This window comes from Nanorana parkeri, unplaced genomic scaffold (genome assembly GCF_000935625.1).
Source record: "Nanorana parkeri isolate BGI_ZX_2015 unplaced genomic scaffold, ASM93562v1 scaffold96, whole genome shotgun sequence".
NCBI classification, from domain to species: Eukaryota; Metazoa; Chordata; class Amphibia; order Anura; family Dicroglossidae; genus Nanorana; species Nanorana parkeri.
Genome location: NW_017306364.1, coordinates 627,354 through 651,642, shown reverse-complemented (window position 1 = coordinate 651,642; position 24,289 = coordinate 627,354). Strand labels below are relative to the sequence as shown.

Sequence of the window (24,289 nt, the reverse complement as noted above, 5' to 3'; positions counted from 1 at the left end):
AAAATATATATATATAAAAGGTGGGAAAAAGTAATTTTCGTTTTCAGCCTGAGAAATTCTGCTGCGGGAGGTGTGTTGCTGTTCCATTCATTTCAATGGCACCCCAAATGCACCTCCCACTCAGTGTGATCCCCGCACTGGAATGCACAGTACCGGAATTCCAGTACAGAAAAAAAGTGCAGAAAATTGTGCAATGAGTTTTATTCTGAAGTTAACGTTTTGTTTGTAACACTGCATTTGTGTATTTTATTTTAAATGAAGGGTGGTATTTATTTATTTTTTTTATCAGATTATTCGAAAAATAATCGGCCAACTAATCGATTATGAAAAAAATTATTAGTTACAGCTCTATGTCTACCCATATTTCTCTCGGTGAATGTCTGTTAATAAGGCCTTGATTACTAGTGAAGATTAATCCAGATAATGGACTTCTAGTAATATCAATGATTTACGGGAGAAGCAATAATGATCAGGGCCAGTTTTCCAACCTGCCCATTTAATGTCCTTCCTGCAGGAGCCGGAAAGGCCGAAAGTGGCTGGCACGAGCCATTGTCGTCGTGTGTATTTTGGGTGGATAACTTCTTTTTGGCCAATCTGTAAAATTGAGTTCTTCGTTTTCAATGGGATGAAAGGGAGAAGCTGATCGGTCGGTTGCACACTGGTGTCAGTTCTTTTGTTTTGATTTGCTGGAAAAACTGATCATTTGCTGGCTTGCAGAGTCCATATATATAGTCGAGAGAGATCGAGATTCTGCGAATGATGGTGGTTATATGTGAGAATCTTGCATCTCTCAGTTTTTGGTAGGTAGTGGCTACTGGCACCACCTAACAGTTTCTCGTACTTCAGTAGCATTATATTGCAGCACTTGATTTCCCAGGTCTATGTTGTGGTGCTTTTTTATTTTTAATGCAACTCCATTGTGCTAATGGCAACACAACTACCACGCAGTTTGTTGCACTGCATTGGGAAAATGCTGCAAGTCCATTTTCCCTAATCATATTCCAGGACAGCAACCCGAGAGATGATTGGTTCCACCTTCTACAGGAAACACAATTAGTAAAATAGTTAAAAGCCCCTCCCCTTCCCCTCGTACCTTAGTTTAGATTGTGTTGCCTACCGTCCAGGACCACGTCACGTTTGTTCTTTTCTTCCTGACCAGTTGGCCTTGAGGTCACGAATCCCCCTCTGTGCAGCTCTGCTGTTGAAGGTGTTTTTCCTCCCTTCTGGCCTTGCTGTAGAGCCGAGGGTTTTTTTCCCCTATATTTCTTGACAAGCCAGGATCCAGTTCCTTTCCTCCCTTGAGGATCAACTCCTGAGGCCCCCCAGGCCCATGGCCCTGTCCTGCTTTCCCTTGCTTGATGTAATGGAGCTTGTAGCGTGGCTTCGGAGTGGCGTCCGGCATACTGGAGCAGTGTCTTGGGCGTGCAGTGGATTGAGAGGCACTTCCGGTTGTTCATGTGTTGGGCAGGAATGGGCTACCTTGTCGCATTGCATGTCGACGCGTAACACAGCATGCATTGAAGAAGAACTCTGGGCAAAAAGAAAAACGTACCCTTGCGGTGGGTCTACTCCCACACTGCAAGGGTTAAGTGCTCCTTTTAGCCTAGGGGTTAGAATAAAGCTGATTTACTTACCTGATTATAGCTCACTCCAGGCTGCTAGACTAGTCCCCACAGCCTCTTCTTTCCCGGGTTCCAGCATTCCAAGGAGGGCTGACGTCTCCACGTCTTATGCAAGTCCATAGACTTGCATTGGATGTGTGTAGATGCTGAGGGACATCCAATAGCCAGAGTGAAGTGGGAGAGAGGTGAGTGCTGACCCCCCCAGGACCGAGGATCAGGTGAGTATGTCTGCTGTATTGAAACCCCCTAGACAAAATGAGCACTGCAAGGCCAAACATTTGATTTTCCCAGAGTTCTTCTTTAACCCAATGGGCCTTTAATGTATTTGCTGTAGTGATTACTGTAATTTAGAATTCTGAAAGCGGTACTCCTTGTGTGTAGTGAGTGTATTTTGTCTGTACCCCAGAGATACATGCCCACCTCCCATTCTTGTCACATGAACTTTCACCATGTCTTCTGGGCCTAATTACATATAATACTAGAGCTTTGCTTAAGACAAAGAAAATACAACTGCCTGGAGTTCTATTTGTCTTTGTCTACTGAAGTCAGAAGAATCTGCAAGGCTTTGAATAGACTGGAAAGCAGGTAATGCCGCTACAAAGAGCACTAAGCGCTCCCTTGCTAAATCTCCGTCTCCATTGGGCTGATTTACAAAAGGAGTTGATGATCTTCACACAATAAATTATATGACTATTTCATTAACTGTTTGCAGGTGAAATAAGAAAAGAAGAATTTGCTTTTCACGTGATTGCATAATTGAAGTGAACATTCACAAAATTTATGACGAACATCCTCCACTCCTTTAGTAAATCAGCCTCAGGGTGTCATTTGAAATTCTGCATTAATGAACTGTGAATGATATATTATCAGTTGTGACAAAAGATGGAGAATGTCCAGCAGCGCCCAGGTGGGAACCATCCCCAAAGGGAAGTATGGGATTTCACTTGCTGAGCGTTTTTCAGCGCTTCGATCAGCGCTGAAAAACGCCCAGGTGTGAACCCAGCCTTAACCTCCCTGGCGGTATGATTATTTTGATTTTCGTAATTTTTTTCGGCGCAATTTTTTTTCGGATTTTTTTTGTTATTTTATTTTTTAGTTTTTTTTTTTTCGAATTTCCTGCCGGTTCCGCCCCCATGAGACGCGTCAGCTCGCCAGGGACGGAACCCGGAAGACAGATGCCGGCGCCGGCCGGAGGACACCGCACGGCTCGAGGGACAAGGTAAGTAAATAATGTGGGATATTCCCGAGTGTAGCTCAGGGTATGGAAAAGTAACCCCGAGCTACACTCGGGAATACCGCCAAGGAGGTTAAAGGACAAGTGGACTTATTCTTTCTGTTCGGCTCCCCAAACTTACAGATCCCACTTTCTATAGATGAATTCCTTCCTTGATCTGACATCTGCAGCCTCTGAAGATTGTACAAATCCTGCGCCACCAGTCCTCTCCCTCCTGGCCACACCTTTGCATTAAAGCCCCCTCGAAATCTTTGGTGCTCGTCTCTGGCTTGGAAGACGGAATTAAAGAAGCCCTATGGGGCTCTACTATACAGAGGACTTGCGGCACGAATGTAGACTATCCCCGGAGGTCTCCGATGTTGGGTCCAGGTAAGTTTTTATATGTGAAGGGATCTTTTGGGTGGGGGGGGGCTTGTCTTCGGCTTGGGAGAAAGCATTAAAGAAGCCCCCTAGAAGTCTATGGGGCTAGTCTTCAGCTTGTGGAGGGAGTAAAAGGAGCCCCCTAGAAGTCTTTGGGGCTTGTCTTCGGCTTGGGAGACGGAGAAAAACACAAGAGAATTGCATGGTTTACAATGAACAGTAGTGCGATCGAAAATGCGCAAAAACAGATTGGCATTTGAACCGCCTATGTGTGAACCTAGTCGATTTATAGCGCTGATTGGGTCGCACGATATCGTGTAAAACACAGATTCACATTGAAGTCAATGTAGCCTGTTCACACCTTTGCTGTTTGTCACGCAGAAAGGTGCAGGAGTGATTTTCGGGCGATTGTCTGTCTGAATTGATCTCTGTTGACAACTATTCTCATTGATTGGTTGCAGCCCTAGTATCCGGACAGCAGCCACTGTCCAAAGTCCTGACCGGAGCTTGCAGATGACTGGCTGCTGGCTCCGTTAGGCCAAGAATTTTCCAACCGCCTCCTTCAATCAGCCGCTCGAGGAATGCCGGGTGGTAGGATGGCAAATTCTCCTAATTCCACCCTTGGGGTATCCAAGAAGATATAGGCAGATTCAAAACAGAAATCTGACCCCATGTTTGTTCTCTGCATCCTGTATAAGAGTTTTGTTGCATAAAGGTTGCAGAGCTGTGGAGCCGTCCTTGAAAACCATTGTGATAGACGGGAAGGACTTTTGTTAAAAATTACTCTCTATTCTTCCCCCCCCCCTTTTTATGCTTTTATAATTGGTGAAACAGCTGTGCGTTTGTGTGCGTGCGTAGTAATTGTACAGCATGCTTGTATATTGTGGTGTTTTCAGCAAATGTTCAGGAACTCGCGTTAGCAGTGCAGCACCTAGAACTATGCTAATGTATGATTTACCTCATCTGCATACACCAGCTGAAAGTCTGGTAAGCCTTGCAAAGTGTTCGTTTGACCTATATCCTTCCCGGGGAGGAGTACATAGGCGAGCTTTTGTTCTGCTAGCGGCGGAGAAAGCAGCTTTGCAAACAAAGCTTTGTGTAAACTTGACAATGCCCCGAATGCTATTAGCAATGGCTTTTTTTTTCTCTTTGTCCTTGTAATTGATACTTGCTGCAGAAGCGGCTATTATTATTTTATGGTGAACATCTAGCAGTAGTGAAAAAGAAACACACACACAGGGACCATGGGGAACAAAAGTAGCCACCCTCCAGAAGGAAGTACAGTGTGATCTCCAATTCAGAGATGATTTGAGGATCTACAGCTGAGTGTCATGCACATACACTACATTTTTGTATCGCTTCTCCCTCCCTTTAAGGCCCTATTCACACTGAGCGACATGAAAATTGCGCGATTTTGAGCGATATTGCGCGACGTGTCGCATTGGGCTGTACGCAAACAGGAGCAATATCGCTCGAAAAAAGGGTCATGTAGGAGCGACAAGCTACCTGCGACGAGCTACGAGCGATATTGAGAGGCGAGATGTGAACAGCTCCATTGAAATAGAGCCATATCGCGTGGAAATATGAGCGATATCGCTTCAAAAATCGCTCAGTGTGAATGGGGCCTAAGGTCTCATTCACACCTAGGCGTATTGCATATGCGCGTCTGTGGCGCGTTTTTACCGCGATTCGCGGTAAAAAAGTTGCGCGAAAACGCTCGTTTCCAAAGGCTACTTGGCTGTATCGCAATGGAAACGCGCAACAAAACGGCCCAAAGTAGTACATGTACCTTTTCAGGCGTGAGCCGTTTTGTAGCGCGTTAGGGACGGGCGGAAATACGCCAAGGTGGGAACAAGACCATTGAATACAATGGGATTTATATTTTTGAGCGTTTTGTAGCGCATTCGTCGAGCATAGAACGCGCTACAAAACGTTCAGGTGTGAACGAGGGCTTAAGAGTGTAAGCCCTCAGTGGCAGGGCCCTCCTTACCATCTTGTCTTGAATTGTATTGTCTTCCTTACATTGTAAAGCGCTGCGCAAACTGTTGACACTATATAAATCTTGTATAATAATAATAGGGTACTTGAATGCATTTTTAAACTTAAACTCCTGCGTTTTTAGTACGCTTTTGAGGTTTTCTCTAGTTGTCGAAGGAGCTGGCTCCTTGATTGGACAGACTGGCTCCTGCATTCCATTTTTTTTGTCCACCCCTGAGGGTATAGTATTGCAAAGCGATGCCCACCGCCAACATCTTCCAAACAGTAGGGCCCCACATCCTGCTGTTGGTTGTTGTGCTTTGCCGGCCAGTGTATTTTTGACCACAAAAATACAAATGTTGTCATAGTGAATGTGAACGACCAGGAAACACCCCGAGACCAAATTTCACCAGCATCTGATGCCTCCAGAGACATCTATAATCGTGCTTCTTAGTCCTGAGAAAACCAGAACTTGCAGACAGCGGGGAGAATGTCGAGGAGGAGGGTAGTCTGTGACGTGAGCTGTAGGCCATCTGGTCTGGGAGATATTTGGTTTTATCAGTTTGTGAATGCGTACCGCCATCGAATGCATAGTATTCGGTGTCCCGATGGAGGCTAACACTACTGCTAGCCTCCAAACGGGATGTTGGCTTTTCCAATATGTCCTTTGGAGCCCATGAAAACAGACACTTCTGTTGAGGAGGAGAAACAACAAAAGGCTTATTATAGTACCTGCCTCTGGCAGTTGCGTTTCCGCAAATAAACTCAGAGCCTCATCGATCATCACTATCGGTGCTCGCCCCACACTTTGGGAAAACGCAGACAATAGTGATTGTTCTGATTATTACAGGGCTCTGCTGGAAAAGACTGTTGTTTGCTTGCGTTTTTAATTTCATGCAAATGCTGCCTTCTTTATATTAAGTGTTCTCCTTTGTTGCATCTGTTTGCCGTAGCACTGTCAATCCCTTTGTGCCTAGCTGACAGTGTCCCTTTATGCCGAGGAACACGTCCCTGTTGTTCGCTGTGCAGGTGGGGCTGCGTTGTACAACGTAAGCCTGTGGTGTCCATAGAGCCGCATTTAGAATCTGCATCTCGAGATGCTTAGCCTTGCTTCGATTGGCCCGTTGGTCTCCTGTGACATGTCTCCAAAGGCTGATATTGAATTTCTGTGAAGAACATCATCCGTTTTGTGATTCTGTTGTTATATGCATGTTGCCTGGCTCCATTGCTGACGGGTCTGAAAATACATAACTGCTATACTTTGGAGGCTTTATTCATGAGCTTCTCTGGGATAGAGTAAAGTTACCCTAGTTAATTTCCTTTGTAAATGAGACAATTGGGTATAATGTCCCTCTTTGTTTAGTATATTCCAGGTTGTCATTTTGTTTTTTTCTTGCAATACGGCATTATTTACTGAGCTGTTATGAGATCCGCTGTGCCTGGTGGGGCCGGGACCGGCACGGCTGCTCTGTGACAGGAGATCAAAGGGAGGTCAGTCCATGATCTCCCTCTGATCTCATCTCCCATCCCCGAATGCAGGAAGTGATGTATTTTACATCACTTCCGCATTCTGCTGTCACTCTCCAGCTTCAGAAGCTAGTAAAGCAGATCTCTGCTTCATCAGCTTCTATGGGAGTCCCTAGGTGACATTAGCGGTCATGGAGACCTGTCATGTAAATTGGCTATCACATAGGGGGCTTCTTATCCCCCTATGTGATAGCAATAAAGTTGAGTGTAAAAAAAGTAATAAAATTTAAGCATAATTTATTTATTTTTAACATTATTTTTTTAAGTCCCCCGCCCCCCACATACACATGCGCCGGGTGCGCCTATTGTCTCGCACATGTTACATATCACCGCGAACGTCAGAGTGTAAGCAATAATTTTAGGGCCCTTAATCACTGATAACACTAAACTGATGAGCAGTAAAAGCGTTGAAAGCTTTGCCTATGGACAATTTCCGGTGTGGCCGTTTTTTTGCGGGCGCGCACAATTTTAAGGCTTGACTTTTTGGTTTTCTATTTATCCAACGTGATCCCGTCTTTTATATTTTACCAAAAATATTGTCCAGCTTCTATCATGTCCCCTGTAGACTCTGAAACTGGACCGTGTGACCGCTACCACCTTGCGTGTAAAAGTGAATTCAGTTAAGCATAATGCAGCAATAGCGATTTTTAGTATTGTTTTTTTAAGGGCAGACCAGAAAGAAATGTGTGTAGATTGGTTATTGTGGGTTCCTGTGGTTTACATATTGCTCCTTATTGAATATCTCGGAAGATATGCAAGTTGTGTATTCGCTGCTACTTTAAATAATTGCCAAGTTACTTCAGAATTTGATAAACGGCTTTAGTTGTTTTTGTTGTCCCTAAATGTAGATATTACCAGTTTATCATTTTAATGTTGTTTTTGTTTTTCCCAGGCAAGGATCTCCTTTGACTACAAGTTATAGATTTGGTCTTGGCCCCCGGAAGCCCTAAATGAAATCACTCTAGGAGAAGTGTCTTCTCAACGCCTTTCCATAAGCGTTCCATTCATTTTGTGAACATTCAATAATGTTGCGTCCCTCAAACCTTCAGCCTGACCCAATGGCTCAGGCCGCCAACTCCTGCCAAAAAATGCTAGATATGCGCCCTCCCGATGTTTCCGGTATGGGTCTCGAGGACCCCTTGCGAGTTGCTGTTCCACCTCCATTTTACCATAGTGCAAACCAAGAACTTGATCTGTCAAATAAGCAGTTTAAAAGAGAGACAGGTGGACCTTTTTCAGTTATGATGGACACTAAAGTAGGCAAACCTCACCTTCTGGAACCAGAACATCAGACGTTTTTTAGGGACAGTAAGCCAGCCATTGAGGTGCCGCCTGTTAAGGGTGAGCGGCCAAATTCTGGGGAATCTGAGGACGAGGATGATGAGGACGAGGAAGACGACGAGGATGATGGGAATTACAAGAGAGAACAGATTATTGTGGAAGTGAACCTTAACAACCAAACCTTAAATGTTTCCAAAGGAGACAAAGGAGTGGGCAAGGATCCTTCTCACATGAAGACCAGCAGCGATGAGGAGGGAGGTGACTCTGGAGATGACGACCCGGACAGCCAAGAGGATGAAGAAAATGAATCTCACGCAGCGGGTAACCAGTCCGGTATGGAGCATGTGAACCAGGACCAAAAAACTGAGAACTCTGACATGATAGCCTGCGATGGCACGTCACTTGCCAACCCTCAGAACGAACAGGTGAAAAGCGGAGAGGCACCTAAGCGTAAGAAGAAGACTCCCAAAGAACCTAAATCCCCTGACAAGGGTAAAGGTGAGGAGAAGGAGACCCTCACATGTGACAAATGTCCTCGGGTTTTCAATACGCGGTGGTATCTGGAAAAGCACATGAACGTTACACATAGAAGGATGCAGATTTGTGACAAGTGCGGCAAGAAGTTTGTCTTGGAAAGCGAGTTGTCCCTCCATCTTCAGACAGATTGTGAGAAAAACATTCAGGTGTGTATAGCTTTCTTATAGTATTCTAGTTATAAGGATTTTGACCTGCTTTTCCTACATAGGCTCCTTCGCACCCACTAGGGCTATGTTTTCTATTCAGTAACCAATGCAAGTGGTTTTACCTGACGTGTTCACACACAGACGTTCCGTACTAGGGGATATAACAATAGCTCTGGTAGAAGTGGAGCTGATGCTCATTGTAGCCACTCAGATCTTTGCTTTGTCGCAGAGCTGGGCTTGTTGAACAATCTTTAGTATCCAACATTTCTGAACGTATCGGATGCCTGGTTCCCCTCTGCTGTGGATCCATTTCTTGGTCCCTTTGTCATCAAAGGACACTGTAGTGACATAGAGGCCAGCGGATGCCGCCACTGTGAGTGGGGGGGGGAGCAGATATCTGACACACCAGGAAGTGTCGGCTTCAGAAGACTTTTTAGCCACCATAGCTCTGCAACAGAGCTAAGATCAATGGCAGAACATGTATTAACCCTTTTCATTGCACCTATGTTATCTATGCTATTGCTAATGGTTATTCCCTTGTAATAAGCATTTGAGCTTGATTTTTCAGGAAAGCCAATTCTTTAGCACAGCCCCCTCTCTCTGTGCACATCATAGAACTCCCCTCTTCTGGGAGTCTCATTGCTCTCTGTGCTGGCCCAGCTAATCCACTCTGCCCCTCAAGCTTTTATGTAGCTTCCAGGGAAGGAGTGAAGGGGAGCTCCTATAGAGCTGGGATAGGCAACCTCAGCACTTTAGTTTCTGTGGAACTATAAGTCCCATGAGGTATTACAAGGCTCTTACAGTCACAGGCAAGAGTCCCAGAGGCAGGGGTATAATGGGATTTGTAATTTCACCACCGCTGGAATGCCAAGGTTGCCCACCCCTGCTATAGAGTGTTCCAAGGTGGCTGTTGCAGAGATTCCCTTATTTCAATGAGGAAACCATTCCAATGGAAGGCAGTCCTCTCCTGTGGAAAAAAATACATTCTAAATTTGGATTTACCTTAATGTTCATATTTACATTACTAAAATAAAACAACTTGTATTTGTAGTCCTGGACATAAAATACATGCCGAATATCACATGTTCCTGTAAGAATACGATTTATAAAGGGTAGGGATGCACCGATATATCGGCCGCCGAAACATATCGGCCCAAAATGGCACTTTTGGCTAAATGCAGAAAGTGCCATTTTCCTGCTGATACATCGGCGCATCCCTGCTTTCTTTCCTCCTCGCTGGGCGCTGCTCTGTGTCCCAGCGGGAAGAGAGAAAGTGACAGCCGGCCGAGCGCTGTGAGCGCTCAGCGTCTCTCCTCCCACACCGCTCAGCCGCCTATCACAGTCCGGCAGAGCGGTGCGTGGGCGGAGACAGGCCACGCTGTCACCGGAGGCTGAGCTCTCCTCCCTGCTCCGCTCGCCCAGCCTCCTGTGACAGCTGTCAGGAGAGCGGGTACAAGCAGTCAGTGATCAGTGAGTGTAGATAATTGAGGACATGGTATGGTTACTATATCCTCAATTATGAATGAATGGGAAGTGATCTACATCCCCTCCTGTCTATTCATGATTGTGGTTATAGTAAACACACTATGTTCTCATGTTATGAATGAACAGGAACACTCAGCATAGAGGATTGCTCATTGATAACAGGGGATACAGAAAAAATGATTGAGGACTCTTTGTCCTCAATCTCTTTTTTTATGGTAAAAGGGAAATATCAGCGGTCTGTTTAGCCCCCTAATATTTCCCTGAAGCCCCTAAAAGTCAAGTAAAAAATTAAAATATTTAATAAAAAATTATAAATATAAAAAAATAAAAAGTTCATTAAAAAAATTTTTTTGAAACGAATTAAAATAAAAAACATTTTCAGTTTCGGTCTTTTATTTTTTGTTTATTTCGGTTTCGTTTTTGACATTTCCATTTCAGTGCACCTCTAAAAAAAGGGCCTTCTGTATGAAAGTTGTGCTAACCGGAACATTTTTTTTTTTGTGCTTGGCAACCAATGCCAATACTGGTTTCATCTGCAAACCTTGGCTGCAGAAATGATTGCTGGAACCAGACAGACGACCACGGGCAAATCCTCTGGGGTAGCATTGTCATCTCTGTGTTTTAGTGTTGTGCCTCCCTTCCATAGGGATGACTGAGAACCACACACAGCACTGAAACTGTTCTACATGAAAAATCGCTTTTTAGGGCTCATTCGCTTAGACGCCAATATTGGCTAATGGGCATACAACTGGAATATACACCAGCAAGCATATAGGCTTAAGTTCCACATGCGCATATTAATGTCAGTACTTGCGTTTGCAGACCAGCTTACAGGGTATTGCGTCCATACAATCCTGTGGTCACAAAGACGCAACAGCTGGGGCTCCCGGGCGTCTTTCCCGCTGTATGTCTATATGCCTGTATTGGCGTCAGTTTGGATAAGCCCTTCAAAGGCGAGCTGCCTTTCCTCAAAGTGTCCTCTGCATTTACTTATTTTATTATCGTCATCATGAAACCAGCATGTGTAAAATGTCTTTCCTCCAAACAGGGTTCCTGTAATCTGGACCCAAAGATGGTGAGTAATAGACGCTGGAAGCAGCCTGATTGCTATACTTCTGTTGACCAAATGAGTTTAATGTGTCTCTGACATGCACATGTAGTTTCCTTGTGGTTTCAGTACACAGGGTACGGGATGAAGAACTTGCAGAGTAAATAGAACAAAAAGTGACTGATCTTTTTTAATACTTGTGCCAGAGCCTTCTGCTTTCTTGTACTTGGCTGCAGCAGCTGGATTTGCTCATCACGACACAGTGGAAGAATATCGCATCAAATGTAAATTGATGTGTTTCAAGTCATATTATTCTGACCCTCTATACATTATGTAAGGTTGGGCAAATCAGATTTTTCAATTTTGCATTATGTGCCTTGCCTTACCTCTAAAGCACTGGTTCTCAGCCTGTGTAACCTCCGGACCCACATTTGTCCTTGGTCATTAAGTCGTGTACCAAGTCACATTCCAATGGATTGCACGGCATTGGGGTACCGCGTATTCCAGTTCGGGTGTATGAACTGTGGGTGGGAGGTACATTTAGGGCTTGTTCACACCAAATGCAAACCAGATCTGCATGAGTTTCTGCACACGCAGTGGAGTGGGTTGTGGCACATTTTTGATGCGTTCCAGGCCTTTTTTTTACACTTTCAAATGGGCTTTCAGTGCGTTCCAGAGTGTTTGCATGCGTTTTTCAGAGCAGGTAAAATAGGGCTTGCTGCAGTTTTTTTGCATGCTCTGGAACTGAACGCTGCGGTGTGAACTAGAGCCCAAAATACCATTGGAATACATAGGACGCAGGTTTGATCCGGTCTGTAACTGCTCTGCTCTGCTCCTGGAACGCGCTTGGTGTGAACAAGGCCTCGGGGTACCATTCAAATGAATGGCAATGCAACACACCTTAACCTGCCTTCTCGGAAATCTGGTTGCAGCCATTGATGGCTTCCTTTTTTCTGCCCCGTCCAGGTAGTGTTCCTTTAACTTTGAACTTGGGAACTAGAAAATAACTTCATGTAAAGCGTGGATGCGGGTCTGGCAGCGGTGAGCGTGATTTGGGGAGGAGGTGCAGCGCGCGGCGTGTGTGGAGCCGTGAACAGGGCCAACTGATCGGAAGCCGATTAATCGATTATTGAAAAAGTTGACAACTCAGTGCCTTCTCTCTCTTTTTGTATCCTGTTCCTTGTTTGTGAAGGGCAGTGATTTCTTCTTAAGTTTTTTTTGACCATTCTTTTGACTCTTATGTGTAACATGCCATCAAATGTGAGACTCAACAAACCCCTGGCCAGTTCAGGTATTTCATGTATTCTAGCTCAAGCACAACTGAAGCCTGTGATAAGTTGTATCTGGTATGCTTGAGATTTGTGCTCTTGTGAGGGGTTCTATTCAGGGGGTGGAATCATTTTTGAGACAGCAGCGCTCTCTCACACACACACAATGTTCATTAAAGGGTAATTTAGGGGAAATGGAATTACCCACTCAAATCTGGTCAACTCTCACCACCCCGCCACCGCTATACTTACCTTTTGGCAAACAGTCCCTTCCCTCCACCTATACTGGTGTACTGTCTGTACCCCTTACTGCTGCCCAGTGCCATGGATTCTGTATTTCATTTGCACAGTTTAAATACAGCTTTGGTTTTGATAATTTTTTTGTATTCCGACAAGTACGTAGATTGTCATAAGGGACAAGTAGATTGGGCCCCCACTTCAGTCCTTGGACAAGTATTTTATTTTAAATAAATTTCCACACCCCCGAGGAGTATTGGACTAGCAAACAAAACAACTATTGCCAAGCCAAGGATAACCTGCAGTGTGTGAAACCAAGAGCTAGAAGCTGATGGCTGCCAGTGGCGGAACAACAATCACCATAGCGACCCAGGCGGCCGCTATGAGGCCAGGGGCACAGGAGGGCCCGGCCAGGACACCCCCCTGATGCTTTCCGGGCCGCCTGGGTCACTATGGCATCTCAGGCTGCCGGCTGTCACTGTTGGCTGTGAGGAGGAACACGCCGCTGTCCAGATCACTGACAACCTGTGCAGCGGCGTGTTCCTCCTCACAGCTCCTGCTAAGTCGGTGACCGCCAGCAGCTGCGTAGGAGGAGGCGGGGCCCAGCAACGGAGGTGGAGAGTGATCGGCGCTGACAGGTAAGAGGATTTGACCAGCCCACCTGAGACCCAGCAGAGCCCACCATATAGAGTCTATGGTGGGCTCTGCAGGGTCACTCTCAGGTGGGCTGTTTGGGATATCTAGTGGGCATAACTAGAAATCACAGGGCCCCATACAAAATGTTGCTATGGGGCCCTGTGATTTCTAGTTAGGCCCCTAATGGCTGCTCCAGGTTTAGTAAATTCCCCCCATTTGTATAGATATTCAACAATAAAGTTTTCCTCCTCTTGTATCTGGGACGTGCAAACATTGTTTTAGGATCTGCGGAGGAGATATATTTCTGTAACGGCATAGTCCCTGAGAAAGTTCCATGGCAGACATGCCCCATTAACCTGTTCCAGTGGGATCCTGCTAATTAGGCGCTTGTTTGCAAGCCTGCTGTACTGCGTAACAATGAATAGTCTACTGTGGGTATACGGTAGACTTGTCATGACCATTGGAATCGTTCTGTAAATATGCTTATAAAGGGGACATGCAGCAGTTTTGTACATTTAATATTCAGACTATAAAAAAAAAAAAAAATCGGGTAAGTTGGAAATATTGATTTGTATTGGGTGAAGTCTTCTATCCAGCCAGCAGATGGCGATTTAGTTTAGTTTTCTCCTTTTTCCTTTATTTCAGGTGACGTTATCAGAAACCTCAGTATGATGGTTTGAGGAGACCAAATCAAGCTTTGTTTAAGGCATAGGTAGGTATCCTCAGCACTCTAGGTGTTGTGGAACTACAAGTCCCATGAGGCGCTGACAGACATGACAACCACATGCATGATGGCATTTGTAGTTTCACCACAGCTGGAGTGCCAAGGTTGCCTACCCCTGGTTTAAAGGGACCCTTCTTTAAACGGGTCCATTAGCGACACGGGTCCAGTGCTTTAGTGTGTTGGGGTGCCATTCATGCTGTGGTACCGCGTATTTTAGTAACGCGCCTGCTATTGCAACACAGGTGCAAAGGGACCTTTAGGGAGGACTCAATTTAATTCAAAATCGTAAACTTCCCCTTGCAGTGGGGCTACCCCCTTACTGCAAGGGTTAACTTCTCGTTTTGTCTAGGAGGCTCAAATAAAGCGGATATACTCACCTGATCCTCAGTCCCGCGATGGTTCCCACTCGCCTCTCTCCCGCTCTGGCTGTGAAATGTCTCTTGGCATCCCTACGTCTAATGCAGGTCAATGGACCTTGATGGGCCAGTCCTTAGACTGACAGAGCACAGGGGAGAGGAGGCTCCGGGGACCGGTCTAGCAGCCTGGAAGGAGGCGGAGGATCAGGTAAGTATATCTGTTAGGGATGCACCGATACCGTTTTTTTTCGGTATTGAGGTCAAATACTGATATTGGGGGTTTTTGGTACTCGCCAATACCGATATTGGAAGTCCCATTAAGACAGTCCTGGGTGACCAGGAAGCATGGAGCCGGCTTTCTGGCCAATCAGGAAGCCGGGGGGCGGGTAATGACTCACCGCCTGGCTTCCTGACTGGCTAGCTTCTCGACCAATCAAGAAGCCGGGCAGTGAGTCATTACACAGCACCCGGTTCCTGATCGGCCGGGGAGCCACCTTCCTGACCAAACAGGAAGCCGGGCAGTGTGTAATGACTCGCCGCCCAGCTTCCTGATACTGACGTTCCGGTATCTGGATAGGCATCGGGACCATTTGGGCGATTACTAGTATCGGGATCTGTGCATCCCTAATGTCTGCTTGGAGTGCCCTAGACAAGTTTAGCACCCTTGCAGTACAGAGGTAGCCCCAAGTTTTTTAATTTCACAGATTTCTTTAATGTTTGTAAAATAAAGATTGTTTTAAAATATCCTAGTTTTGGATAGCATTACTTTTTTTTTTGCTGTCCTTGTTGGGTATTCCCCCTTTTTTTTCTTGTCCAGGTGACCATATATTCCAGTTGTCGGTGAAATATTAGAATATCTTGCTCCAATGATGGCGGTCATAGGTAGGGTTCCTCTGAGACAGGAAATGAGCTGTCCCTTGTTCCTGCTGCCTCCTTTTATTGGAGGTTTAGCTATACAAGTATTTGTCCTCCTGTGCACACAAAGGTTGATATTTGCTGTGATTGTAAGCTGTCCATTGTACAGACCCATCACTACACACTATTTGACATTGACATTTTTCATGGGGATTAGAAGATGTTTGCCTTTGGTGGAAAGAGCTCCACACTTGAACAACTTCAGCCGGATGGACTAATTAGGAATCCTGATTATATTTGTATTGCTTTGCAAAGAAAATAGGTCTCTGCTAATATCAAATTGCAGAAACCATTGCGAGCCCTTCCCGTATGTTGCCTTATCAGCAAACAGTATTGTAATATGCTGGTAGCAAAGTAGGCCGTCAATTAAAATCATTTTGTCTGACAGCTGGAGTCATCCACAAGGTCATTCTGTCTACACCAGATAAAGTGTATCTAATGTGCAGCTGGATACATGTGGTGTGTGTAAAAATCTGATTTATATTGGGAATGTCTTTGCAAGTTAGGACTTTGTTTTGACCCCAGTTTTACTGACGTGACGCATGTTCATTTCTTGTAAATGAAACTGTGTGTGCGTATATCTCAGCAGTGTGTCATAACGATAAATATCCTATAAGAGAGGATGTTACCCATAGCAACCCAGCTCATAAATTCGGATTCAGGCACCATATTTCTTTCATTACATTTCAGACCCTTTTTTTTTAAATTTTAAATGTTACTTGTCCACAAGTATTAAAATGTATGTATAGACTATAAACTTGACTTTTTTTTATTTTTGGGTAGAATATTTAGAACTAGGGATGCATCGAAATTAAAAACATTTGGCAGACAAAATGAAAATGATCTTTTTTTCCCCCCCCAACCTTTTCAAAAAATTATAGATATAGATCTATAGATATAGATCTATAGATATAGATCTATAGATATAGATCTATAGATATATATTTTACTTTACTGTTAGGGGCTTTGGGGAAATATCAGGGGTCTAAACAGACTCCTGATATTTCTCTTTTAAAATAGAGTCCCCAATCCCTTTTTCCGCAGCCTCTGTACTCAATGAACAGGAAGTTGTCAGTACCAAGGCTTCCTGTTCATTCACAGTCTGGAGATAGTAAATTTGTTATTATCAACCCAGTCATGAATGGACAGAAAGCCTAATTTTATTGAGCTGCTTACTGTTCATTTGTAAAGTGAGCAGATAGTAAATATTTACTATGTCCCCATTCATAAATGAACAGGAAGTGATGTATAGCACTTCCTGTTTATTCGTTAATAATCACTATGTCCTCCGTTATTTACAAACACGAGTGATCAATACTGATCGCTTAGTGTTTGTGCTCCGCCCTCTCCCGTCTTTCACCGGAGCCAAGCTCTCCCCCATGCACCGCCACGTTTGGCCTCCTGACAGGTGTCCCCTTCCTGCTCGGCCTCCTGAGAGGTCTCTCCTCCTCATACTGCCCTGCTCAGCCTCCTCAGCTTTTCTTTTCCCCGCTGGGTGCCAGCAGCTGGAGCGGCTCTCTGTCCCCTCCGATCCCCGCTCCCTTTGCCGACACGGGTTGGCGAGAGCAGAGGGGACACAGAGTCTGGCTCCCAGTGGGTAGGTGAGAAGCTGGCGGTGCACCGCATTTTCGGCCATTTTTGCACTATTAGCATCTTGCCCATAGTGCCATTTCGATGCATCCTTAGTTAGAACCTCTGTCATGTTTTGCTGTCTGGAGATTTACCAACTCTTTCCCCTGGCCACCAGGACAGAAAGCGAGGGTACATCCAAAATGTTAGGTCTCGCTGTAATAGGAGGCACTGTAACTGTCTAAGGCCCTATTCACACTAGCACACGGGATCCGTGTTTATAATAACATGCATTGAGTTTAATGCAAAAATAAAGCCGCTCATACCTTCTTAGACCCAAAACTCCGTGAGGACCGCGGTGCTCAGCATGAATCTCTGGCGGACCCAATCAACAAAATCAAGTGTAAAAGAGCTAGCACTCGTAGGAATCCTCTTAATGGCGTTTCTTTATTGAAAAGGCATAAATGCAGCTACAAAGGGTGCATTGTGTTGCAGAGCGGTAAAAAATGGTAATGCACTCACTGTTTTTTGGGGGGGGGTTTTGCTACACGGCAACACGCGTTATTGAGACATTTTGTCGTCCCTGACAAGTTCACTTTATAGCCCAAAATGAAATGCTTAGCTGATGCTTCCGGTTTTATGTTTTATCCACCTCACCTGTATACTGCGAGGCATCACTTTGGATGCCATTTGGTTCCGTTGCTGACATGAGATAACTTTACCTACACAAACAATAGGTGGATTATTTCTTGACAGGATTATCCGACACAATCCTGTCATAGAGACCAGTCTTCAAGGTCCACATTTACTTCAGATGCATGCCAGGACATGGCGTTGTTAATGTGGACTAGTGCTAGTCCTCTTTTTTTTTTTTTCTCCTTTTGTAAAGAGAACATTTAAGTTCATGTTTGTACCTGATTTGGGCTAGTCATGTGATGTGCAGGGTTCTTTCCTTCTGATCTTTCTTGAACAATGCAGAGAGTGGGGTGGCGTGAGCACGTTATATTTGCATCTTTATACTGTGAGCATAGGACATTGTGGTGATGCCCTGTCGGGGTTGGCCCATCAATGCCGTGGCCTGAGCACATTATTTGCATCTTTATACTGTGAGCAAAGGGCATTGTGATGATGTCCTGTCGGGGTTGGCCCATGAAGCCCTGTACTCAAAGTATCTCCTCATTCTTCCAGTTTGAATGATTGCGGACATCATTCAACTTGGAAGACCGAGGACATCATGTGGCAAAAAAGGACTGCTCCACTTTGGCCCCATGTACATACCATCACCCTTGACTACTTGGGCCAGGAGGACCCATCAAACCGGGGAAAAGAAAGATAAATATAATTAAGAGGTTTGGATAGAAAGAGGAAAGGTTTAAAGTCTCTAAGGTTTGTATTGTTGTCTGTGTGCCCTTATATGAGAATCTCCTCACTTCCTGTACAGGTGACTACATGGAAAGTAAGGAGAGAGTTTTCTCTTATCAATGTTTTTTATGCCTTGTGGTTCTTGCGTTGCAGCATTTGCTGCATGTTTCCTGAGTTTGAAGGCCGAAAGGCTAATTCTTCTGCTCTTCTCCACAGTGTATCACATGCAACAAGACGTTTAAGAAACTTTGGTCCCTCCACGAGCATATAAAGATCGTCCATGGCTACGCTGAAAAGAAGTTTTCTTGCGAGATCTGCGAGAAAAAATTTTACACGATGGCCCATGTCCGAAAACATCTGGTCGGTAAGTTCTATTCCCGTGTCGTACTGTTTGTGACAAGTAAAGGTGGAATCGCATCAGCAGATAGCAGCGGTGCCCGGAGCTGTACAAGAGAGTGAAGACTTACAAGTTTGAATTGGTACTATATTTACCATTTTTAGGCAAAACCCATTTCTTTTATTTCTTATGGGATTCATATTGAGCTGTAGGTCATAACAGAATGGCACAATCCTAAAACAAAACGTGGCAACAAATAAAACTACGACCCCTGTTCAAAAGTCTGCATACCCTTAGTCCTTAATACTGTGTATTGTCCCCCTTTAGCATCAATGACGGCGTGCAGGCTTTTGTAATAGTTGTTCTTGCAGGTGGTATAGCTGCCCATTCGTCTCGGCAAAACGCCTCTAGGTAATGCAAAGTCTTTGGTCGTCTTGCATGAACCGCACGTTTGACATCTCCCTAGAGTGGCTCGATGATATCAACCGTTTGCCATCCGCCCGTTGTGAAAAAACGGACGGACGGCAAAGTCCCATGGGCGGGTTGCCGTCATTAGACAGCATTTTTTTCCTGCGCGCACAGGCAGAAAAAACTCGCCCGTTCTTTACAGCCGTTACCGGCTGTTTCACATCCAATCCAGAAGTGGTTAAGGTCAGGACACTGTGATGGCCACTCCAGAACCTTCACCTTTTTCTGCTGTAACCACTGGAGGGTCAACTTGACCTTGTGCTTAGGGTCATTATTGTGCTGGAAAGTCCAAGAGTGTCCCATGCGCAGCTTTCCTGCAGAAGAATGCAAGTTGTTGGCAAGATGAATGCAGCATGTTCAGGGGTGCGGAATTCCTATCGCCCGACGCCCGGGACAGGCAGTTTCGGGCGTCGGGCGAGTAGTTTTTTTCTACATTTAGCCCGGCTGCGGGCAAGCAGCACTGCTAAATGTAGTGAGGGAGCCGTTTTGTACAAGTGATTTTAAACGGCTGTGCAGCCGTCCAAAAATCACTCGTATCCTGCCTGAATCACGCTCCCCCTCCCCTCCCCTCTCTCTATCTCCAGCGGCCGGCCGTGTACTGCTCCCGGCTGCCTATCTCTCTGCACCTGGGCTTTCTTTTTTGCCATAGTCCTCGCGCCCCCCCCTCTTGTGGGGGATTGATGACCACGGCAAATTAGGTTCCAGAGCATGGAGCAAGGCAGAGAACGGTTCTCTACTCTGCTCCATGTGTGCAGTGACACAGGAATGCAGCCTTCCTGTCACAGGAGAAATAGCACAGCGCTGTGCTAGAACTCCTGTGTTGGAGGTGACAGGGTCAATAAAGAGAACCTGTCACCTCCAAATGCTATCACACAAGGGCTTGTTACCCTTGTGTGATAGCAATAAAGTCAAGTAAAAAATAAAATGTATAACACTTAAAAATGTAAACATAAAATTGGAAAAAATAATAAAAATGTAAATACATAAAAATAGAAGTAAAAAAATAAATAATGTAAAAAAAATATTACAAAGGAAAAAAAAAAGTTAAATAAAATCTAAAAAATTAAAACCAATCCCTATCATCTGCATGTGAATAAACGCATGCATGGGGCATTGTGTGAGTGGAGTGGGCGTGCACACATCGTGCACAAAACCGCGTGGATGGCCGGGCAGTCACAGAATCTCACACCACCGTCGATCACGCTGGCAGTGCCATTATTGTCTAACAGCACCCCAGTCGCACAAGGCAGATTGCGCAGTTTCCCGCCGCAATAACGCCCCACGCGGATGTAACCCCATTGAAATAAGCGTGCACGGCCTTGCCCAAGTCTGCACCCGCCCCAAACGGTAAATTCACTTTCCCAAGTAATTTGGAAAAATGGAATTACCCGCACAAATCTGGTCCAGACACCATGCCCCCCACTACACTTACCTTTCAGGGAACGGTCCTTCCCATCCGCCAGTATGGGTGTACTATCTGTACCTGTGCCATTGTAATCTGAATTTCGCTCTCAAAATTCAAGCACTCGTTGGTCAGCGCAGTCATCTGACGGCACTGACCAACGAGAAGCTCTTCTTGGCATTGCTAAATACGGTTATGGTTAAATTTTTTTCTTTTTCTGTATCAGGACAAGTAGATTTTCATGAGGTACAAGTAGATCAGGCCCCCGCTTTAGTCCTTGGACAAGTAGTTTTTAAAAAAAATGTCCACACGCCTGATGTTATCAGAAAACACTGGCAATCGCAAGATTCCCCGTGCCTTTAGAGCTCACCCCCCCCCAACATAATTGATCCACCACCGTGGGGATGGTATTCTTGTCGCTATAGGCCACCTTGACCCCTCTCCAAACAAAGCGCTAATTTTTTCCAAGTATCGTCGTAATGTGCTCCTTGAAACGACCACTGCGTCTTTTTCCAGAGCAGCCTGTACTTCTCCCGAGGTTACCTGTGGGTTTTTCTTTGTATCCCGAACAATTCTTCTGGCAGTTGTAGCTGCAATCTTTCTGGGTCTACCCGACCTTGGCTTCCTATCAAGAGATCCCTGAAAGTTCCATTACCTTGTTACGCAGGTCTTCTGACAGTTCTTTTCTGCTGCCCATGGCTCAGTATCTAGCTGGCTCAGTGAGAGCTAACAAACGCATAGATTATTTATAAACAGACACTAATTGCAATTTATAAAGCTTCATATGTGGGAAATGAACCTTTTAGGTGTACTTCACACCAGCCATAGTGCGTTCCGGCCCGATTGTGACCTGAACGCACTGGATCGCATTCCGGCCGGCTCACTTTGTTGTGGGTCGTGAAAAGGCGTGGCGGTGCATTGAAGTGAATGGCACCGCAGCCACGCCCTCTGGCCGCAATGCAATCAGCCGCACGGGAACAAGTGGCACATCGATGCCTGCGGTGCGGTCAGAAAAAAATAGAGCTTGCAGCATTTTTCTGACAGGAACGCAGGTATTGATGTACCTTGCGTTCCCTTGCAGCCGATCACTTTGCGGTCTGAGTGCGTGGCTACGATGCCAGTGAGTTCAAAGCACCGCCTGCCCCACAACAAAGTGAGTCGGTCGGAATGAGATAGAGAAGGACAGGGGCTGCGTACTAATCACACGCAGCACCTGTCCTTCCCTGGAGCTACCCGATACGTCCCTGCACGGAGCTGTACGTGCCGGCCGATTCTCGTGTGAATGAGGCCTAAAGGCCAAGTTTCCTTTTCTGACCATGTTTTCTGTTACACCCATATTCAGGGTGTGCCATGAAACATGTCTGTGGGTCCCTTAGCACGGCTGACCGGAATATACCCGTGATGCACGGGTGGGTGCAGCAGTGACCACAAATGGCACCGCCAATCAATCTAAAGTAGAAAAGGTAGTCGCCGGCATTGCAGTATTCGCTCCTTCATTATTCATTTATCATCTTAATAGGTAATTTCCCCGTGCAGAGCTTTGATAATGAAGGAGCAAATACTGGACTGCCTGGGACTACCTGTTCTACTTTTGACATGAAACATGTCCGCATCGCCGCACTTTACATCACCGCATTTGTAGTCCATTCACTCTTCCTCCCATCCATGGTACTGAACGTCTGTACCTCGGTACCAACATGGATGGGAAGAAGAGTCTGCAGGAGCCAGAGTGTTGTACATGTGATCTGTTGATCATGGCTGCAATGCTTTACTGGCTCCAATGCAACAACAAATCGTAAACGCACATTTTTTATTTTATGTAGTAGTGTGCATTCATTATTTTTATTCTAAAAAGGGAGATTTTTGCCTGAAGATTAACTCTAAAGCTTGATTCTGGTGAACTGTCAGCACACACCACTACAATGCTGCGGTGCAATCTGAGCCCATTGGTAACGAGACAAATTGCCTTGTCTAGCATTATGGCTGCACTGGAAAACGCAGCCATAGCCACCCCAACACTACACAGCGCAATGCGGCTTGTTACGAGGCCTTGTCTTGTATAGTCAGCTGGATTGACTATATGAGATCATAAAAACACAAGTAAAGCCTTGTAGATGTACAGTATGTGGTTATTTGGGCCAGAATGCAGTCAATTCCACAGATATTATTTTCCAGCTTAATGAATTATTGGAGTACTCTTTTAGAACTTGTATCCTTAAAGCATATTGAAAACCCAGGGACAGGAATGCAATATATTGCAGATTACCAATCCACTCACTATCCCTTTTGTATCAGGGCAACAGAAACAAGATAGGACTACAGAACCCCACCTCTCCTACACGGAGCCATCAGAGAACAGTTTCATTGATTTATTTATTACAAGTATTTTTGTAGCGCCGCAATTTTACGCAGCACCTTACATAGTGCACATTCACCTCAGTCCCTGCTCTCAATCTAAGGTCCCTATCTCACATACATGCATACGAGAGCCAATTAACCCACCAGCATGCCTTTGGAGTGTTGGAGGAAGCGGGAGTACCCGGATGAAACCCAGGCAAGCACAGGGAGAACATGCAAACTCCTTGCAGATAGTGACCTGGCCGGGATTATAACCGGGGACCCCCAGTGCTACAAGGCAGAAGCACTAACCACACGGCACTGATAACAGCCAAGCAAAGGCAGTAAGCCTATCGGCTTAAATGATTCCAAGCAAGATTAACAGGTATTTAACTTGCCAAACAATATGACGAAAAGCTTTCAATGGTATATTTAACAGACCAAAAGGGGGAACAAATTCTAGAAGTTCATTGTTGGGATTTACCTTCAATATAATGGAAAATACAACACTTACATTTTCAACCACTAGATGGAGCTATATCACCAATAGTTTTCAGACAATTGTGTGTATACAAAGGGAATGGCAACAACCAGCGTGCAGTATTCCCCTGGAGGATCAATAGAATAATTACTTTATCTTGCTTAAGGGCTCATTCACACTGTAATCGGCCCGCACATACAGCTCCGTGCTGCGTGCACGGCTGTATCGAGCAGCTCCCGGGATGGACAGGTGCGTGTGATTAGTACGCAGCCCCCGTCCTTCTGTATGGGACTACGTGGACGTGCAGGGCGGGTGAGCGTACTGGTACGCTGACGGGATGGAACCTGTCTGCGTCCGAGCCAGGAAACACGCACCCCTACGGACCTGCACTTGAGGTGTGAAGCATACGTATGCTCAAGTGACACATAAACAATGAGTTGTGATTGATAGATCTCATACCGGATGAATATCATTGATGTATGAAGAAGCACTTCTAAGTAATCCGCATCACAGGATGGCCCCATGGAAGGCCACGGCTTTGAATGGCAGTAGTGTTTACTAGAGCTGCAGCTAACGATTATTTTCAAAATCGATTAGTTAGCCGATTATTAAGTTTGATTAATCGGATAAAAATAAAATACATTTTTAAAAATGGCTCCAGTGATGGGACTACTAGTTTGTATTGAGATTGCAGTCCATCACAGGAGCAAGCTTGGAGCGGTGGAAGTTAAAAAGAAAAAAAAGGTGTGGTGTGCAATATAGTGAAATGAAAAGTGTAAAATTATACAGCAATGAATGCAAAATGGCACCGGTTATAGAGGACTCCAAAAGCCAGCAATAGTACATTATACAGCGCAATGCAGAATACCGCCAGCTATAGAGGAATACAACAAATCCCAGCAATAGTACATTATAGCTGGCGGTATTCTGCATTGCGCTGTATAATGTACTATTGCTGGGTGTTGTAGTCCTCTATAGCT

General features: G+C 45.3%; 1 protein-coding gene across 1 annotated transcript in view; it reads left to right on the top strand.

The window, feature by feature from the left end:
* Positions 1–24,289, top strand: part of ZNF652 (zinc finger protein 652) — a 38,071-nt gene that overhangs the window by 9,352 nt on the left and 4,430 nt on the right. Inside the window, exons 2-3 of the mRNA XM_018552718.1 lie at positions 7,613–8,684; positions 18,501–18,648. Of these exons, the coding sequence (XP_018408220.1) occupies positions 7,746–8,684; positions 18,501–18,648 (1,087 nt within the window). The 5' untranslated portion in view covers positions 7,613–7,745. The remainder of the gene's footprint in view (positions 1–7,612; positions 8,685–18,500; positions 18,649–24,289) is intronic.